Source organism: Aquarana catesbeiana, linkage group LG04 (assembly GCF_042186555.1).
Source record: "Aquarana catesbeiana isolate 2022-GZ linkage group LG04, ASM4218655v1, whole genome shotgun sequence".
NCBI classification, from domain to species: Eukaryota; Metazoa; Chordata; class Amphibia; order Anura; family Ranidae; genus Aquarana; species Aquarana catesbeiana.
The window spans coordinates 463678410-463693913 of NC_133327.1; the positions used below are offsets into that span (position 1 = coordinate 463678410).

Consider the following 15504-nt stretch of genomic DNA (forward strand, 5'->3'; position numbering starts at 1 on the left):
GTGTTTACTCTTTTTAAACCATAACAGAAACTACTCAAATGACCCTGATCAAAAGTTTACCTACCCTGGTGATTTTGGCCTGATAACATGCACGCAAGTTGACACAAAGGGGTTTGCATGGCTATTAAAGTTAACCATCCTCACCTGTGATCTGTTTGCTTGTAATTGGTGTGTGTATATAAAAGGTCAATGAGTTTCTGGACTCCTGACAGACCCTTGCATCTTTCATCTAGTGCTGCACTGACGTTTCTGGATTCTGAGTCATGGGAAAGCAAAAGAATTGTCAAAAAATCTGTGGGAAAAGGTAGTTGAACTGTATAAAACAGGAAAGGGATATAAAAAGATATCCAAGGAATTGAGAATGCCAATCAGCAGTGTTCAAACTAATCAAGAAGTGGAAAATGAGGGGTTCTGTTGAAACCAAAGCACGGTCAGGTAGACCAACTAAAATTTCAGCCACAACTGCCAGGGAAATTGTTCGGGATGCAACGAAAAACCCACAAATAACTTCAGGTGAAATACAGGACTCTCTGAAAACATGTGGTGTGGCTCTTTCAAGATGAACAATAAGGAGGCACTTGAAGAAAGATGGGCTGCATGGTCGAATCGCCAGAATAAAGCCATTACTACACAAATGCCACAAAGTATTCTGCTTACAATACACCAAACAGCACAGAGACAAACCTCAAACCTTCTGGCACAAAGTCATTTGGAGTGATGAGACCAAAATTGAGCTTTTTGGCCACAACCATAAATGCTACATTTGGAGGAGTCAACAAGGCCTATGATGAAAGGTATGGAGGTGGATCGCTGATGTTTTGTGGATGTGTGAGCTACAAAAGCACAGGAAATTTGGTCAAAATTGTTGGCAAGATGAATGCAGTATGTTATCAAAAAATACTGGAGGAACATTTGCATTCATCAGCCAGGAAGCTGCGCTTGGGACGTACTTGGACATTCCAGCATGACAATGATCCAAAACACAAGGCCAAGTCGACCTGTCATCGGCTACAGCAGAATAAAGTGAAGGTTCTGGAGTGGCCACCTCAGTCTCCTGACCTCAATATCATTGAGCCACTCTGGGGAGATCTCCAACGTGCAGTTCAAGCAAGACAGCCCAAGAATTTACAGGAACTGGAGGCTTTTTGCCAAGAGGAATTGGCAGCTTTACAAGCTGAGAAGATAAAGTGCATCATCCACAAATACTACAAAAGACTTCAAGCTGTCACTAATGGAGGGGGCAATACACAGTATTGAGAACTGGGGTATGCAAACTTTTGATCGGAGGCATTTGGGTAGTTTCTGTTGCCATTATTTAATTTAATAAGAGTAAATACAGTTGATTGATAATAAATGGCTTCAGCCAAACACTAACCATGAGTGAAAGAAAAGTTTTTTGTGTTATCATTCATATTCTCTGAAAAATGGCCAAGAAATCATAAATTCTGCCAGGGTATGTAAACTTATGAGGACAACTGTATCAACCTTAATTTCCTCCATCTTGCCTGTGAGAGATGTGCTGCAGGAGGTAATTACCTTGCAGGAGCTGGGAATGCACTTGTTCCAGGGTTGGCTTACCTGGTTTATCCGCTTCTGCTGCACCCACCTTCTGTGCCTCTGGTAACAGCACCACTGTTCCTTGTGGAAGTGAGAGCGGTGAGTACCGGTCAGGATGATGCAGGATTCTGCGGACGGCTGCCAAAGCTCTTCTCAGACACGTCCAGCCACGGCCCCGTTCTTCTATTTTTAAGGCGGCACAAACCATATCAATAGGAACTGATATGGTTAAGCATGGGAGCCATGGCAGCTGCCTGAAGCTCCTCAAGAAAAGGCGTAGTACACTTACAGCCTCAACGTTCTAAGTCAACAGTCATAGCTACAATCTAGCACATTTGTGGAGAACGCTTCCCTGGATAAGGCAGAGGAGGAGACCACACCTGTTGGAACCAAGTAGGACTCCACAAAGAGCATATGGACTCAAGCGAGGGACATTAATCCAAGCTCTCAGTGTCAGGTCCCTGAGGAGGACCACTGCAGGCTGCCCAGAATTGTTGGAGGGTCATGAGCTGGACAGATCCAATACAGTAGGATTGCTCCTTCTTGCCCTTGGGATCTGTTGCACTGCTTAACAGACATCAGAGAACAACAGGTAAAAAACCTTGGGCGCTCACAACCCAGCTGCTGAAAGCAGAAGTTTCAAATGGCAGGGGACCACTGCAGGCTCAAGCAAGGACTAAAGCTGTGTACACACAAGCCGAAAATCAGCCCAAAACGATCAGTTCGGGAGGAACTGGCAGAGTTTTCAGCCCGTTTGTACAGCTCCTCATCTGATAGAAGCCAGTCTCACAATTGGCTTCTGTTGAATGAGCATGCTGGGGTGGGAAGTCCCCCTGTCAGAACACCTCACTAATATCAGATATGTTAGTAAGGCAATCTAAGTTTTTTTTTTTTTCAGCCTGCTGGGTTGAATGAGAAAACTTCCCATGTGTAAGCAACAGAACAGGAGAAAAGGCCAGAAAGAGTCTACCTCATGCTGAAAAACTAGGAACAGAGTGACAAGTGCACATGACACTGCAGCTAGTGACTTAGCATTTAATTTCTCAGACTGTTTCTATGGAGATCAATGTAAAGTAGTTGTAATAACAGTGCCCGATGGTTCTAATAAATGTAGTGGTTGTTTTGCTGGGCCCACATGGCAGAATCATTAAAGAATCTACGGAGGCTGTGCTTTGGACCTGGAAAGTGCTCTGCAGCCAACACAGAATAGCTGCATAAAAAGCCCAGTTTAGCAGCATGTAGAAGCCTTGATGGAAGAAAACAGTTATCGCTAAAAAAATAAAAATGACTGGTAAAAAGCTAAACTTTTCAATGTAGAGAAATGACAACCACCCCACAGCAAAATCCTTCTGTAGGTGGTAATTGGGTTCAATTGTCTTTGAATTGACAATTTTTTGAATTGAATTGACAATTGTCTTTGAATTTGACAATTGGGTTCAATTGTCTTTGAACAACTGAATTATGTGTCTATTATTGAATTAATTAAATCAATCAATGGTTCTACTACTTCTGGAATCTCTGGCACAAATGAAGCCCTTGTTCGCACTGAAGACAGGTTTGAAATAGTGTGCGTTCAGCTGAACTCGCACAATTTCAAATCCGCATTTTGGTGCGCGTTTAGGGGCGATTTGAAAGATATCTGTGTGTTCATGCACAGATGTCATTTTAAATCACCCCCGAAGTCGCGAAAAAGTAGAGCAGGAACTACTTTTGGAAATTTGTGCGCACCGATTGGGACAGTGCCGTTGCCGGCAATAGGCTGCGATTTTTGGCATGCCAAATCACTCCGATGTGAACAGGGGCTTAAGGATAAGTTCACCTTTCCAGAAAAGAACTCACATATTTTTGTAGAAACAAAATGTGCATTTATTATTTTTTTGCTGCAGGAGTCTGGAAAGCATTGCATCAGTGATCAGTGGATCAGGGGTGCAACGTCAGGCTTCTGCAGACAAGCCCTGCAACTTTCTGCCCCTACTTTTACGCGAGCGGTCTGTTTGAAAGCTGTGGGGCTTGTTAATGAACTATGAGAGTGCTCATCAGCGCCCTTGCGGGTCATTCAGAACTACAAGCCATCAGCCGCAGTGGATAACGGTACTTGTAGTTCATTCAATCACCGGAATTTGTGAATAAATAATGAGGTTGTGTGGGCTGAGTCTCCAACGGCCAAGTTCTTTTCTAAAAGTGACAGTGGGAGCAGGGAGAAGATTCCCCACCTGCTGTCACGCTGAGGGGAAAATCAGGGGAACTGGCGGCAAGAGCTGCAGCATGTTACATATTCCACCACAAATATGGGTGGAACTGTAACATGTTTCAAAAGGTGAACTTGGTTTTTAAGTACTGCCTTTTCAGCTCTGAATGCCTCTTGGACTTAGCAATCAAACTACTGAAATCAGAAGTGGGTCAGGCATCCTGCATTTCCAGATGGTGATCACCAAGGACAGTACAGGTTTCCTGTAATACAACTGTCACATGAGAACATCTATATACAAAAGTTCACAGATTTTACATGATATAATTTTAATAATCATCACTAACACAAAATGTATAAAATATAAGGTATTGGAAAATGCAGAAATACAAATTACTCCTACGACGCTACAACATATTTTTGGTCATGCTATGTGGATGTTTCTCATGTTTGTTTGACATCGCACTCTGTTGTACCAATTTCCAACGTTCTGTGTTTATTGGCAATGTATATGTCAATTTTCTGCATTATAAATGCTTACATAAATAAAGGAATTACAAAAAGAAATATAAAATTACAAAATAAGTTTTATTTTATCTTTTTCTTTTGTAGCTTCTTTTGGGTAAATTTTCTTTTCTTCTGGATGATACTTCTGGCATCTCTACCGTGAACCCATTTGTCTCTTTCTGCTTCCCATTTCAGTTGTTTAACACCTAGTTAAATAATATACATTTACTAGCAGTGTGAATCTGTTTTTAAAAACTATACATCTACAAATATCAATTTCTAAATTGAAGTAGCATGCCAAAGTTCATGTGTAAAGAACAAAAAATGTAAAACTTTTGGACAACAGCAATCAATGAGCTGCAACAATGTGCACATTATCGCAATGTGTGAAAATAGGTGTTGTGCATTGTGGTGCAATGTATTCTTAACGGTACCCTGATGCTTTGATGCAGTCAACCACAATGCACAGTAAAGAACCACCATAGTGGTACTCTGCATTACAATAAATAATGCATGCACCTTTTCGGTGTTTTACAACCTATTCAAATGCATAGACTACCCCTATTACAATGTAATTTAACGTGTCTGTCTATCCGAAAAAAAAAACAGCCAGAACTGCAACCTCCTGTTTCAGCTCTTCAAAGCTCTACCAATTAAATGCAAGGAGAAATTTTTAAATTAAATTTTTATATACAATAAAAGCTTAATTATCTGAATTACCTTATTCCAGAGCCAATTAAACAATGTGGCTCTGGAATATGGTTATGCACTAAAACAAACAAAACTAACAAACTAAAAGGTCAGAAAGGACAGATCTTTATATAATGTTTTTTGGAAGTAGAACACCCGTCTCTCATCCTTTATATTCTACCCTATCTCACACTGTCAAGTCTGCAGGTTAAGTGGCTACAGCTGTCTGCCAGTTAAGTATAAAATGATCCTGCTGTTCTTATTATCATTAATATGCCTTCTTGTCCAGAGAAGGAAATACTCAATCGCCTTTACATAGGACAGGAGATTACATAGAAGTTTAACGGCTTCAATACTGGGCACTTATACCCCCCTCCCAAGCCACTTTTCAGCTTTCAGCGCTGTCACACTTTGAATGACAATTGCGCAGTCATGCAACACTGTACCCAAATAACATTTTTATAATTTTTTTTCACACAAATAGAGCTGGGTTTCTTATTTTTGCTAATAAAAAAAAAAATAAAAATAACAAAAATTTTGAAGAAAAAAAAAAAATTTTTTTTTTCGTTTTTGTCAGAAAATTTTGTAAGTCATTTTTCTCCTTCACTGATGTGCGCTGATGCGGCTGCACTGAAAGGCAGCCATGACTTGTATCACTAATGGCAATAAATTGGCATCACTAATGGCAACAAATTGGCATCACTAATGGGAACAAATTGACATCACTAATGGGCACTGCTGGGGCTGCAATGATAATCAGTGCCCTGATTATCTGTACAGTCTCCCGTGAGGATATGCCGCTGATCGGCTCTCCCCTCCTCACACTCTGTCAGTGTGAGGAAAGGAAAGCTGATTACCGGCACCTCCTTGTTTACATGTGATCAGCTGTGATTGGACACAGCTGATCACATGGGTAAAGAACCGCGTCATCGGCTCTTTACAGAGATCAGGGTTGCACCGTGTCTTAGGGACACAGCATGTCTGCAATTGCCACGTGAGAGGATCCCGTCCGCTCTGTAGACAAATGAGGCAGTTAATAGAGCAGGGCATCTTCTACATCCTGTCCAAATATATTCACTTCATATCATCACATACGTTGAACTGGAAAACATACTTACTTGCATTTTCCTTATTAGACATGGCATTTATGCCAATGTTGTCAAACTTTGAACCAGTGTTGTCATCCAGGATATCACCAAACTGAAAAAGGGAAAAAATTAATAAAAACAGATAGTTTTGTTTGGTCCCATATTCCCTAACACATTTAAAGACATGCAGTATTTATTTAAAGTCTCACACAGGGCAAAAACTTTTTATTTTATTTTTTAAGATTCCTCCCTACCACCCATCTCTAACCCATTCTATTGGGATCCCCCCCCACCCCCACCCCCAATATCTCTGATCTTGTGAAGCTAGAATTTCTTATTTAAGTCCACTATCCAGGCCACTGCTGTTTCTGGATAAGGGGACTGTTGATCCAGCACTGCGATGCCCCCGTGGTCCCTTCCACTCCTCTGACGTTTTCCTCGATCTTGAGAAGACTCTGCCTCAGCCAACCAATAGAAAGCTTATGAGAAAGCTGACCAGGGTAAATTTTCTGACACTAAATTCAAGGGCTATGGAAGGGAAGGCAGGATAATTACCTGATGTTGAGAGAGGCAACAGATCAACAGATGCAGGATCCAGGTAATTTACATACACTTGTGTCTTTTTTCAACCTGACTAACTATGTAACTATGTATACTAACTACGGTTGACATCTGAGGTTTTTCCTAGTTGTTCAAGTGTTAAAAAAAGATTCAAAACCCATCACTTAAATCAGCAAGGTGAAGGGGAAAATTTCAATTTGGCTAGCAAGATAAGATTTACATGGATGTGTGAACTGGGTGGAGGGGGTAGTATAACTTACCACACCTCATTCACAAGAAGGAGAGAAGCTGTAACACAAACCCTAACTATAGGGCAGGCAAGGGCTAGGTTGGAGGAGAACTTGTGTAACCCCAAATGCAGCAAGACATCCCTGGCATGATAGAACGTGTAAGTTTCAAGAAACCGGGGTTCCCAAGAAGGAGGCAAAATTCCTTGAACTCCTTTCAAGAAGGAAGGAGACAAATAGACAAAGTGTCTTTAAGGTTAAGTGGGGTTAGAGAAAAATATTCTTAATTAGGATACAGAGAGGAAAACAATGGCAAATCATTGTGCATATCCTCTAGAAAATAGAATGAAAGAAAGATCCAGAAAGCTACCTAGATCTAGAAGCTTTAGAGGCTCCAGGCTGCAGCTACTGAAGTAATTTATTAGGAGAAAAATGAATCTTGAAAAAGAAAGTGTGTAGCTTTTCTGTCCTAGGACAACAGCAAAATATGAGGCATTCTGGGAGTGGAGGGGTTATACTGGGCTGTCCTTACAGCCTTGTTTGCCAGTGTGCAATCTCCTTAAAGCAGAGTTCCGCTTAAAAAAAATAAAATAAAAGTCAGCAGCTACAAATACTGCAGCTGTTGACTTTTAATAATCAGACACTAACCTGTCCCAGGGTCCAGCGATGCGAGGGAACAAAGCCCCGCTAGTTTCCCCCATCTCTCTGCGGCGCCGGCATCGTCACCGTGGGCACCCGGCTGTGGCTTCACAGCCGGGCACGCACTGCGAATGTGCGAGCCGCGAGGGAAGTTGTGACTGGCCGCCAATCATCTGGGACCTGTGATATGTCCCAGATGATTTCCGAGAGTGAGGGGGGAGAGGTGAACTGACTTCTGGCGCCGCGTAGCCCCGGGAGGAAGTAGGAGCTGGAACAGTCTAAAAAGAGATCCCCCCCCCCCCCCAAAAAAAAAATGACATGCCAAATGTGACGTGTCAGGGGGTCACCATCCCTTAAAGTGGAAGTTCCATTTTTGGGTGGAACTCCGCTTTAAGATAGCAGCACCCACCATACTTCCTCCTGTGTCCTGTAATGTAGTCATTCTTTGTAACAATTTAGTTCATCAAATAAACTGGTGAATTCTCAGGTAAATGCAATGCCAATTTATGGTGGGAAATCTATGAATATTTATACGATACTGTCAAAGGTTAAATAATTATGAAGTTCATAATTCTAATGTACAAATAAAAATAAATATGAAATTATTCATAAAGTCAAATGGGTTTTACTACAAACTATAAATCATTATAAAAAATTTAAAATGAACAATTGGTATGGAATTTTGTATATCTGAGGATTCATCAGAATGGACACAATAAATACTCATGTCACATAGTCCGAACATATACTGTATGTATCGATACTAAAATCTGAAAGGTTATATAAAACAGTTGATATCAATATTCAAAACCCTAGGTGCTAAAGTGTCAGCTTCATAAATCCACCAAGTTTCTTTTTTGGCCAGCTGTCTCCTCCAATTACCACCCCCCCTTCAGTGTTTTTTTTTTTGATACCCCAAGATCTTTAGCATGGTGACTAGAAAATTGTTTGGATACCGAATGGCCTTTGAAGCCATTTCTTATATTACATAAATGTTCTCAAACACGTACATTTAATGGTTGGGAAGTATGGCCAATGTACTGAAGACAGCAAGGACACTATAATAAATGAAATATTCCTTCAGTTTTACAAGTAATAAAATCTCTGATTTGATAGTTTTTCTTTGTAGTGTGTATGTCAAACTCTTTTCTAAAATAAGTATTGAACACGTCACCATTTTTCTAGGTAAATATATTTCTAAAGGTGCGATTGACATGAAATTTTCCCCACATGTCGGTAACAACAAAATACATACAAAGAAATCAAAACAAATACGTTCAGAAATTAAGTTCTTTGTAATAAAATGGAATGACACAGAAAAAGTACTGAACACATGAAGAAAGGGAGGTGCAAAAAGACATGGAAAGCCAAGACACCAGCTGAGATAGATAGATTTATCAGTAATTACAAAGCAATCCTGCCCCTTGTCAGTGCAAATTATCAGCTGGTTCAGTTTCAATTGATGGCCTATAAAAAGGTGTCTCATTTCCAAGGTGTCACACAAGAAACATCTCATGATGGGTAAAAGCGAAGAGCTCTCTTTAGACCTTTGCAACCATATTGTTGCGAAACATACTGATGGCATTGGTTACACAAGGATTTCTAAACTTCTGAATGTTCCAGTGAGCACTGCTGGGGCCATAATTCAGAAGCGCAAAGAACATAATTTCACCATAAACCGGCCACACCAGGTGCTTCGTGCAAGATTTCCGAAAGAGGAGTGAAAAGAATGATCAGAAGAGTTCCCCAAGAGCCAAGGAACACTTGTGGAGAGCTTCAGAATGACCTTGAATAAGCAGGTAAAATTTTTTCAAAGAAAACAATAAGTAATGCATCCAACCGTCATGGCCTGTATGCACACAAGACTCCATTGATGAAGAAAAAGCATGTTGAAGCTTGTTTATTAACCACTTGCCGACCGCCTCACGCAGATATACTGCGGCAGAATGGCATGGGCAGGCAGAGTAACGTATCCGTACGTTACTCCCCTCCCGCGGGCGAGGGGCGCAAACGCGCGCCCCCCCCCCCAGGCGGTTGAGATAGTTGCAGGAGCAATACGTCCTGAGGGGGAGGTCACTGATTCATGGCCACCCCCTCACGATTGCTCCTGACGAATGAGAAGCTTCCTCTGCTTCTGAAACGTAAACAGAAGCAGAGGAAGTGATGTCATCTCTCCTCGTGGAGCCTTTTCTTTCCGGCTCCCGAGGACAGAAGACATCAATGTGAGTTGCACCAACACTACACTAACATTAGTACACATAGGCACAAAAAACACCCGTTGATCACACCCCCAGTCACAGTGACACCAATAGCAGTCTTTATAATGATCACTGCATTGGTGTCATTTGTGACTGTTATAAGTGTTAGGGTTAGGGCTGTTAGTGGTAGGCCGCTTTAGGTCTAGGGTACCCCCCTAACAAAGGTTTAACCCCTTGATCACCCCCTGTTAATCCTTTCACCCCTGTCACCAGTATCACTAAGTGATCTTTTTTCTGATCGCCATATTAGTGTCATAGGTGATGCTAGTTAGCCAGGTAGGTATTTAGGTTCGCCGTCAGCTTTTTATAGTGCCAGGTAACCCCATATATTACCTAATAAAGGTTTTAACCTCCTGACTGCCCCCTAGTTAACCCTTTCACCAGTGATCACCGTATAAGTGCTACAGGTGACGCTGGTTAGTTTGTTTTTTATACCTGCCGTTTATTACCCAATAAAGGTTTAACCCCCTGATCGCCCGGTGGGTGCTATCAGTTAGGTTTTAGGGTCAGATAGGGTCTGTGTCGCCCCAGGCAGCATCAGATTAGTGCCAGTACTGCTAACACCTACGCACGCAGCATACACCTCAATTAGTGGTATAGTGTCTGAACGGATCGATATCAGATCCGATCAGATCTATACTAGTGTCCCCAGCAGTTTAGGGTTCCCAAAAATGCAGTGTTAGCGGGATCAGCCCAGATACCTGCTAGCACCTGCGTTTGCCCCTCCGCCCAGCCCAGTTCACCCAAGTGCAGTATCGATCGATCACTGTCACTTACAAAACACATAACTGCAGCGTTCGCAGACTCAGGCCTGACCCCTGCGATCGCTAACAGTTTTTTTGGTAGCGTTTGATACAGTTGCTGACAACCTAGGAGCTTTTTTACCTGTGAGTCTCACTACTGTACCAGTAAATTTAGAGCCCAAAATGGCAAATCGAAGGTATAGTAGTAAAGAGGCCTACACGTTTCTGGGCATGACAGATAGTGAAGAGGAAGTCACTCATCTGTCAGACTCAGGCTCAGAATACGATCCTGTAGACAACAGCGGCTCCATGACAGATAGCTCTGATGAGTTGTGGTCCTTGCCAAGGTCAGGCATACCAGACCCTGAAATTCTTCTTTTGCTGTTTAGGTGCAAGAACCGCAGGGCTCTCATATGGAGCAGAGAAGTACTAGTGCCGCTCATCCTTCTGGTGAACTGGCAAGCACCAGCAGCCTAGTACACCCTGGTCGTAGTCAAACCAGTAACACGTGGTGACGTGGCAAGTCCCATAAGTGCAGTTCAAGCTGGCGAGGTGGCAAGCACAATGTCAGGGGAATGTTGCTTCCAGACATCAAAGCCATGTTCCTGCGCGCATGCGCGGGCCGGCAATCCGGCGCACGTCCCACGTGACCCTTGGGCTGGCCTATAAAAAGGACACTGGCACACAGAACAATTGCTGGTTTGTCTTCAGCTTCCTGTGTATCTCTGCTTCCTGTTGTTACCTGATTACCTGCCTTTGACCCGGATTGACCTCGACTATTCTGCTTGTCTCCTGAACCTGACCCTTGGCTTGTTATACGGATTCCGCTCTTCTCCAGTGTTTAACCCTCTGCCTGTGACCCGGACCTGCCTGCTATCTCCTTGCCCTTGAACCATTGCTTGTATCCTGGACTTCTCGTGTCTTCCTGCCGCACTACCTCAGCCTGTATTTGGATATACTAATCCTGTGTGTTTGACCCTCAGCCTGGGTCTGGACTTTCTCTTGTACCCGCTCCGGTTTACCCTCTATCTGCCAGCCGCTGCACAGCTACTCCTCTCTGACAAGGACTTCACGCCAGCAACCTCCTGTTTCCTGGGTAGCCTGTGCCTCTTTGTGCATCCACTCCCTGTCTCACCTCCAGGGGGCGCTTAGTTGCAAGGGTGAACCGCTCTCAACATTTCGGCCTCGATAAGTACTTCTCTGACACACAAGTAGTGTATCGCTGCCACCAAGAAGACAAACACAGGCCCGTCGAGCCCATAGTGCCCTTCCTGCTGCATTTGCCAATACTAATTGGGAACCCACCACTTCTGCAGCACCCGTACTTCCCCCATTCACTGGCCAACCCGGAATTCAGGTGGAAACAGTTGATTTTACGTCACTTGATTTTTATTTGCCGTTTTTCACCGAAGACCTCTATAGATCGATTGTAGACCAAAATAATTTGTATGCTGGTCAATTCATTGCCGCTAATCCCCAGTCCTCCCTTGCCAGAGATTGGAAACCAATTACGGTTTCCGAATTTAAGACCTTTCTGGGCCTATCCCTCGACAGTTAAAATGAGTACGTTGAGGTCATATTGGTCCACTGACCCAATTTACCATATGCCCGTGTTCTCTGCCTCCATGACCAGGGCACGATACGAGCAGATCTTGCGGTTCATGCATTTCAATAACAATGAACTCTGTCATCCTCGTGGAGACCCTGGATACGATCGGCTCTACAAAATTCGGCCCCTCATAAACCACTTCAACCAACGTTTTGCAGACTTGTTTACTCCCCAAGTTGTCTGCGTTGATGAGTCCCTGATTAAGTTTTCTGGCCGCTTGTCTTTCAAACAGTATCTTCCCAGCAAGCGTGCCAGATACGGGGTCAAGATGTATAAGCTCTGTGACAGGGCCACAGGCTATACATGTAGTTTTATGGTTTACGAGGGAAGAGATGGTCACATAGAGCCTCCGAACTGCCCAGATTACATAGGGAGCACTGGCAAGATTGTGTGGGACTTGGTGTCACCCGTATTCGGAAAGGGGTACCATTTGTATGTGGACAATTATTACACAAGCGTGCCATTTTTTAGTCACTTGTTTGATCATCAGATTGGCACATGTGGCACCGTGCAATCTAATCGCCAGGGCTTTCCCCAGCAGCTTGTAGAATTCCGTCTTAGGCTGGGGGAGAGAGCCTGCTTGAAGTGTAATAACTTGCTCGCTGTGAAGTGGACTTTAATAATCACATACCACATCTTGGATTTGATATTCACACTCATTGTGTGTCACTTGGCACTTTGTTGTATTTTGCACTTATCACTGTGATATATTTATAATTTTTTTTTTTCACGGTAAATTTCAGACTATATAAATGATTTTTTCATCCATTATATATACAGGCAGTAGTTCAGTAATCGCTACTCTCATTCTAATGGTATACATCTAGTATACTATTTACACATTGCACTTTAAAATCACACACACATATATATATATATATATATATATATATATATATATATATCTATATCTCCTTTGTGCCTTGCTGTGGCTGGATAAGCCGCTTATGTGGTATTTTCAGTATACCTCATATGCATCATAATCACCAGATTGAGATTTTCACCTTAGCGCAGCGTATCTTTTGTATACATTGTATTGCACGGCATATGAAACGTGTTCTGCGCGGGCAGCTATGTGACTTCCACATTTGAGGCAATATACCATTGGGGCTTGCAAAATCCCCTTTTATCTAACCACTATTTTATTCCCTAGGGTCTCTGCTAAAATATATATATATATATATATATATATATATATATATATAATGTTTGGGGGTTCTAAGTGAATTTCTAGCAGAAAATACAGGATTTTTACTTGTAAGCAACAAGTGTCAGAAAAGATTTAGTCTTTAAATGGTTAAACTGAGAGCTTCTATACACAGAGTTCAGTCCATTGATAAGTATAAACATTGTATCTTTTTAGCTTCTTTTATCAGACTTGGCAGGCTGCCCAGAGAGGAGAGAAGTCGCTCCACAGAAGACTTCAGGCAACTTGCATTGACTTCTATTACAGAAGTCATTTGCAAGTCGCGCTGACGTTATAATCGGACTTTTTATCAGCACAATCGGCCGATACCGATTAATTAAAAAACGCCAAATATCGGCCGGCCGATATATCGGTCGACTTCTAATTTTATCACACCGATCTTGGTGTGGTCAGATGCTTTGAGGGCAGAGGAGAGATCTAGGGTCTCTTTTTAAAAACAGAGTACCTGTCACTACCTATTGCTATCATAGGGAATATTTACATTCCCTGAGATAACAATAAAAATGATTAAAAAAAAATAATAAAAAAAAAAAATGAAAGGAACAGTTTAAAAATAAAATAAAAAAACAAAATAAATACATTTAAAAAAAGGCTTTTAAAAATGTATGTAGTTTGTCGCCGCTGCACGTTTTTGCGCAATTTTAAAGCATGTCGTGTTTGGTATCCATGTACTCGGCCTAAGAATATCTTTTTTATTTCAAACATTTGGGCAATATAGTGTGTTTTAGTGCATTAAAATGAAAAAAAGTGTTTTTTCCAAGAAAATGCATTTGAAAAATCGCTGCGCAAATACTGTGTGATAAATAAAAATGAAACACCCACCATTTTAATTTGAAGGGCCTTTGCTTTAAAAAAATATTTAGTGTTTGGGGGTTCAAAGTAATTTTCTTGCAAAAGAACACATTTTTTTCATGTAAACAAAAAGTGTCAGAAAGGGCTTTGTCTTCAAGTGGTTAGAAGAGTGGGTGATGTGTGACAAGCTTCTAAATGTTGTGCATAAAACAGGGTCCCGTACGCGGCTAGGCTCCCAAAAAGTCCCACACATGTGGTATCCCCGTACTTAGGAGAAGCAACAGAATGTATTTTGGGGTGTAATTTCACATATGCCCATGGCATGTTTGAGCAATAGATCATTTAGTGACAACAGCAAAAAAAAGAAAAAAAGTATTTTTCCCGCAACTTGTGTCAAAATATAAAATATTCCATGGACTTGACATGCCTCTCAGCAAATAGCTTGGGGTGTCTACTTTCCAAAATGGGGTCATTTGGGGGGGGGGGGGGGGGGTTGTTGTGCCATCTTGGCATTTTATGGCCTTCAAAACTGTGATAGGTAGTGAGGAGTGAAATAAAAATTTACACCCTTAGAAAGCCTGAAGGCGGTGCTTGGTTTTCGGGGTCCCGTACGCGTCTAGGCTCCCAAAATGTCCCACATGTGGTATCCCCGTACTCAGGAGAAGCAACAAAACGGAAAATTGTATACTCACCTTTCCGTAATTTTCCTTTCCTGTCGTATCTTCATGGCAGCATACACTTTGGGTTGTGACTCCGCCCCCACAACCTGATAGGACTACATAGCTATAAGTTGTAGAGATGGCCCCTGCCCAGTATTCTCCGTATATATATATCTCACCTTAGACGGGTGGGAGATTGTATGCTGCCATGAAGATACGACAGGAAAGGAAAATTACGGAAAGGTGAGTATACAATTTTCTGTTTTCCTGTCGCATCATGGCAGCATACACTTTGGGGAGTAACTCGCAAAGACTGGGTGGGAATTCAAACTAAGTTTATTAATCAAATAATAGAGGAATTGGCCTGGATAACGGATCTTCCGAAATCCACCGTGGATAAGCAGGCGGAATCCACCTTGTAATGAGACATGAAGGTGTTCCTGGAGGACCAGGTAGCCGCTCTGCAAATCGTCTCCGCCGAGACTCTACAATATGCCGCCCAGGAGGTTGCCACTGCCCTGGTGGAGTGTGCCCTTAAGCCCTCAGGTGCTTGATGGTTACTCAGTGAGTAAGATCTCTTGATGGTCTTTACTAGCCATGAAGCAATGGTGCGTGAGGATGCCGCTTGACCTCTCCTGAAACCATGTGGGATAATTAGGAGGTTCTCCGACTTTCTGATGGATTTTGTTGCTGAGAGATATTCCATAACGGTACCCTTAACATCTAGTGGATGAGGGTCTCCCTGATCCGTGCTGAGTGCTGGAAGATTAATCTCCTGG

The 15504-nt window shown here is 42.3% G+C and overlaps 1 protein-coding gene across 1 annotated transcript in view; it reads right to left on the reverse strand.

Moving 5' to 3' along the window:
- Window positions 1-4314: 4314 nt before the first annotated feature.
- Window positions 4315-15504, reverse strand: part of CEBPZ (CCAAT enhancer binding protein zeta) — a 259115-nt gene continuing 247925 nt past the window's right edge. The window contains exons 14-15 of the mRNA XM_073627558.1: window positions 6061-6142; window positions 4315-4458 (exon numbers count right to left, since the gene is read on the reverse strand). Of these exons, the coding sequence (XP_073483659.1) occupies window positions 4334-4458; window positions 6061-6142 (207 nt within the window). The 3' untranslated portion in view covers window positions 4315-4333. The remainder of the gene's footprint in view (window positions 4459-6060; window positions 6143-15504) is intronic.